The sequence below is a fragment of the Symphodus melops genome (genome assembly GCF_947650265.1).
Source record: "Symphodus melops genome assembly, chromosome: 11".
Classification (NCBI taxonomy): domain Eukaryota; kingdom Metazoa; phylum Chordata; class Actinopteri; order Labriformes; family Labridae; genus Symphodus; species Symphodus melops.
Genome location: NC_136701.1, coordinates 16,805,529 through 16,810,528, shown reverse-complemented (window position 1 = coordinate 16,810,528; position 5,000 = coordinate 16,805,529). Strand labels below are relative to the sequence as shown.

General features: G+C 41.0%; 1 protein-coding gene across 1 annotated transcript in view; it reads left to right on the top strand.

Annotated features, from left to right (window-relative positions):
* The window catches only part of stard13a (StAR related lipid transfer domain containing 13a), a 41,482-nt gene that overhangs the window by 31,904 nt on the left and 4,578 nt on the right, over positions 1–5,000 (top strand). Inside the window, 3 exon segments of the mRNA XM_079355149.1 lie at positions 1,242–1,313; positions 2,148–2,229; positions 4,612–4,675. Coding sequence (XP_079211275.1) covers positions 1,242–1,313; positions 2,148–2,229; positions 4,612–4,675 — 218 coding nt within the window.

Genomic DNA, 5,000 nt, shown 5'->3' with positions numbered 1-5,000 from the left:
ATGGAAAGGCTGGATGGCAGTGAATGGATGTGTCTTGGGATTAAAAACATGTCATCACCTGCACAATGAGAGATACAAGTAAGTGCTCATCTCTGAGTTTTCCTTCCTCTGTTTTCTCTTCTGAGACACTTTCCATCAAAAATATCGACGTCTCTCTGGTCTATTTTTGCTTCATAAACTTTTTTATTCCCGATCTTCCCCTGGTGTTGCCTCATATGTCATTTAGAGAGAGGAGTTATGCAGAGAATGCTGGGAGAAGAGATGTAATTGCTATATTGCGGTGAAAGGATCGTTTCCTCTGACCGTTCACATCTCTGATGGTGAAGACGGAGGCTTTTTTATTGCCCTGCTGAACTTTGTACCCTGTGTTTTCTGCTTCTGTGCCTTCACTTTTCTCCATGTCTGAATGAGACAATGAGAGCGAACGAGTGGGCTGGAATAATTATGTTTTGCCATTTATCCATTGTTTTGTTAAAATGCTCTTCAACCTCTTGGACAGTTTTTCAAAAAATATGTGCAGAGATGTTAATATGTTGGTACACATAATGTATGTTTCATATCGTCCTTGAAAAAAAGTGTTAGTTATTATCATATGAGAGAAACCACCATCATTCAGAAGTCTTGGTCAGCACTACTCTCTGCAGAGGGGTTTAATCGTGTAATGTGCACAAACACACATTAAAGTCCTGTGTGCAATACATACAGTATGCCAGCGGAAAAAAAGTAGTAAAACAAATGCCTGTAAAGCGGCTCGAGGTGCTGGCGGCAGCACATAATGGGGTGTGGTGCCATGTGTAAGGCCTGTAAAATTCATGCTCTGGTTGCTAAACCTGACTGCTGCTTGAAGGAGCGATGTGTATGATGCAAAACTGTGCAAACCGGGTACTTTGCACTCAGAGGATTATGTTGATTACTTACCGAGCGACTTCCAGCTTTTCCTATCATATTATTCTGGCGAATTCCCCGAGGAGAAATTAATTTCCTGGGACGTTCCTCCAGTGTGTGACAAATAAAACGGGAATAGAGAAAACAGACAAATACAACGTTATACTTTTTATTATTCTCTTTTACTTGTGCGGAACGCACATCGAGTTAGCTACAGGAAATACTTCAGACCTTTTTTTTGCCTGTTTCTTTTTGCTGCTCTGAATTCTGATCATTTTAAAAGGTGGAACTAAAACTTCGAAAAGAAATACATTTGATCAAATTTTGTGCTAAAATGGCTTCTTTTTGATTTGCAGAGATTGAGGCTAAGGAGGCTTGTGATTGGCTCAGAGCAGCAGGATTTCCACAGTACGCCCAGCTCTATGAAGGTAACACAAATACATGTACAGCATCACACACACACAGCAACTAAAGTTCAGAATGTATCCTTTTGGTCTCTCTTGCTTCGTGTTTCTCTCTGTCTTTCTTCCCATTTATCTTTATTTCTCTTTCTTTTTCTTCCAACCTTCCATCCTCGCATCCGTCTTAAGGCCGCTCGTTCTATTTCCAGGCCTCAGTTCCTGTCTGGAGGGAGGGTCATGGGAAAGGCCTTGTTATCACTGCTGGGTCTCTCACAAACATCTCTTTTTTTCTCTTCTTTCTCCATTTGCATCTGTCCTGGCCTTAACTCAAACACTTTTCTTTCACCTCCATAACTATCCCTCCATCTTTCTCTCCTCTATCCTTCCTCCAGCTTTTTTTTTTAAGAACATAGAGATGTTTTTTTTTTTTTTTCAACGTACATTGGGTCTCACACAGTGTAGACACCAACAGAAAAATGTAGAAAGTAGCCTGAAAAAAAATCGAGCATCATGCACACAAAAACATTTCCAAAAAAAACCCCCACACATGCTGTATGAGCTCCAGTAATGTGAGGTTATGGCTGTCTGCCTCGGGGACTCTGTGGCAGCTTCTGATGCCTGCCGTCTGCCACCACACTCAGAATCACAGGAATAAAAAGTCTTGAGTCATTTTGGCATTGGCAGTGTGTGGAATGTGAGTTATTTATATCGTTGAAGACGTGTCTGTAAGCTTCCGATGCAGATGAGGGGAGTTGACAGAGGAAATGACTCTTGTTCAGTACTTCAGGGACTTCTTGTAAAGAGAACTGCTGTCTCCTGTAAATCATTATGTCACAAAACTCTGTGTTTCTTCTTTCACAGATTCCCAGTTCCCGATCGATATTCCCTCTGTGAAAAGGGACCACGACTTTTTGGATCGGGATCTGGTGGAGCCTCTTTGTCGGTAAGATTGTTCGCACTAACACTAATGTTCATATTGTACATTTGTGCGAACATTCATGCAACATTTCTTTGTGTTTGTTTCTCCTTTGATTCTTACATAAAGTGCACAAACATTTACAAGGGTGTTCCAATTATTCACCCATCGCTGTCGAGCTCTAGTTATTAAACAAAACAAACAATTAGAGCAGACAGAGTAGAAAAAAAATTGTTATTATGTATGTAAGTATCATTGGACACTAAAAACCTTCTAGCAATAAAGGAAACATGCCTGCAATAAAAGTAACGGTATTTCAGAAGCCCAACGAAACCTTTGTAATCTTTCATTAACTGTTCAGCAAGTCTTGTTGGATCAGTAACCCGAAAGTCATGAAGCTGTATAATGCACATCAAGGATTTCCAAATCTTTTCAGTTGATTAAAAATGACCAGTTCCTGAGAGTACAAATCATTTTTTTCTATCGATATACATTGATCATATATCTTTTATCTAAGCCCTCATGTTAGGTCTTTCAGTTTTCTCCAAGTAGAGTCCTAACATGACAAAAATATATTGTCCCCTTCTCCAGTTGAAATCAGGATAACACATTCTCAAAATAATAACCTTATGTTCGAATGGCACATTTATGTTGTTTTTTTTAAATGGTTCTGGCCTTGTCACAGTCCTATAAGCAGTCTTTATGTTGCTGGAAAAGACCAGAGATAAAAGAAAAAAAAAAGGGTCTGCTGTCCTTTGATTGGTGTCCGGTTCGTACGCATCAGCCAGTTATGTTGTGCACATTTAATAGGCTACCTGTAAAACTATAGAATTCCTTTCTTGTCCCCCCTCATTCATTACCCTGCTTGTTCCCCCCTTACTTTGCTAACTGCTAATCATTTGCTGTCTGACCCCGACCCTTAATGAAGTCCCCATCCCTGTCTCCCACTCAGACACCCAGGCTTTGATCTGGTCACCTCCCCTCCCCTCTGCCATGCTCTGATCTCCCATTCAAAGAGCACAGACCCTCAGGGGCAGAAGTGGGTGGGGGGGAGGGGGGGGGGGGGGGGGGGGGGGGGGGTGTAACAGGCAAGGAGTGAGGGGATGCCAGTATATTCTACCAGATGGCTTTGAGAGTGTGTTTTTAAGTCCCTCTGCATACCTCTATGATCTTTTTGTTTCACATCTTCTCGTCTCTTATCATTGATGCTTCAAGACTTTCAATGTCAAACTTTCCCTCCTCTCATCCTTTTCTCTCTTCTCTGTTCATCCCCACTTCTCTAATGTCTATGTTGGAGGAGGGTGTGGTAATTATAGTATTAGTGATTCCTGACAGTTACATTGTGAGAGACTACACAGCAGACCTCACGAGAACTGTCTCAGTAGCTGTAAAACACACTCAATGATTTCTAACATGTTCACACATCAATGTTTTCTAAGAAGTTTTTCAATTTCAATAAATATGCGCGCTCACAAGGAAGGAGAAAGCAGAGTTTGTTGACCCAGTTTTCTCTATTTTTTTCTGAGTTTTTGACCATTGACACACTTTGCAATAGTCAAACTTGATTCCTTTTCATTGCATTCCAATTCATTTTGAACCACGTTTTTAACAACCAATTACATTGTGACGACCTTCAGTGAATGGTTTGGTTGTCCTTGTGGGGTTTAATGGAGTTCCAGGAAAATAAAATATGTTTAATTTAAGATTTGAAGTAAGAGACAAAAGATGTTTTCAAATGATAATTTGGTGATTTTAAATACTTATCAAGGCACTTTGGTTTGTGTTAACCATGAATATTTGTTAGAACTGCTGGTTTGTATGAGAGGTCAGAGAAAGGAAACAATGGAGGACTTGAATTGTGCTGTTAGAAGCTGAAGTCTTTCACATGACAGAGGCCAAAAGCCCCCAAAACATATTTTTTAATGGTCTCATATTGAACCAAACCAACACTGACACCCCCCTCCAAAGCAGCCACAGTATACACAGCCTGAGTCGAAGTCAGATGGGGAGAAAAGTGGGTGGGGATGGTTGCCCCAAGTGCTGAGTCTGTAAATAAAGGGGGTGGCTGATAGAAGAAGGGAGGAGGGAGAGAAGTGGAGAGGAGACAGCTGAGGATCAGTCCCAGCGGAGAGATGCCAGAGAAGAGGAGGGAGGAATAAGGGGGAGGAATGGGAAAGGAGGGAGGAGAAGGGGAGAAGCCTGGGATGTAATGAGAAGGATGGAGTCAGGATAGAAGATCAAAGAGGATGAAATGAAATGAAGAATGTTGGAGTTTGAATGATCAGAAAGAGAGGCTGTGGGACGCATGACAGTAAGAGTGTTGCAGTAAAAACACACCAAAACAGATGGGAAATATCCAACCTAGCAGCCTTAGCACATTTGTCAAAATGTGTTTTGTTGTTGTTGCAGGCGTTTAAATACTCTGAACAAGTGTTGCTCCATGAAACTGGATGTCAGCAACCCCAAGAAAAAAGTAAGACCTTTTTTTTCACCTTGAAGAAAATATATTCAAAGTTTGTCATGTTTTTTGGCTGATTGTGTCTACTGATATATTTCTGAAAAATATCTGCTATGTACCAGCCAGTGTCGTAATGACGGCTTTGTTCACATTCTATGCTTTGGCAAGGGTTAGGATTAGATATCGCAGATCAATATAACATCTTTTATTACTGGGGTGTGGACTGCTTAAAAGGGTCCAGGGCAAAAATGTTGCATTGTGCAGCACAGAGCAGCCTGGTGGTCAGAACCACTGCAGCTTTTAAATACAGATTGAAATCATAATTGTTCTCAACCACTTT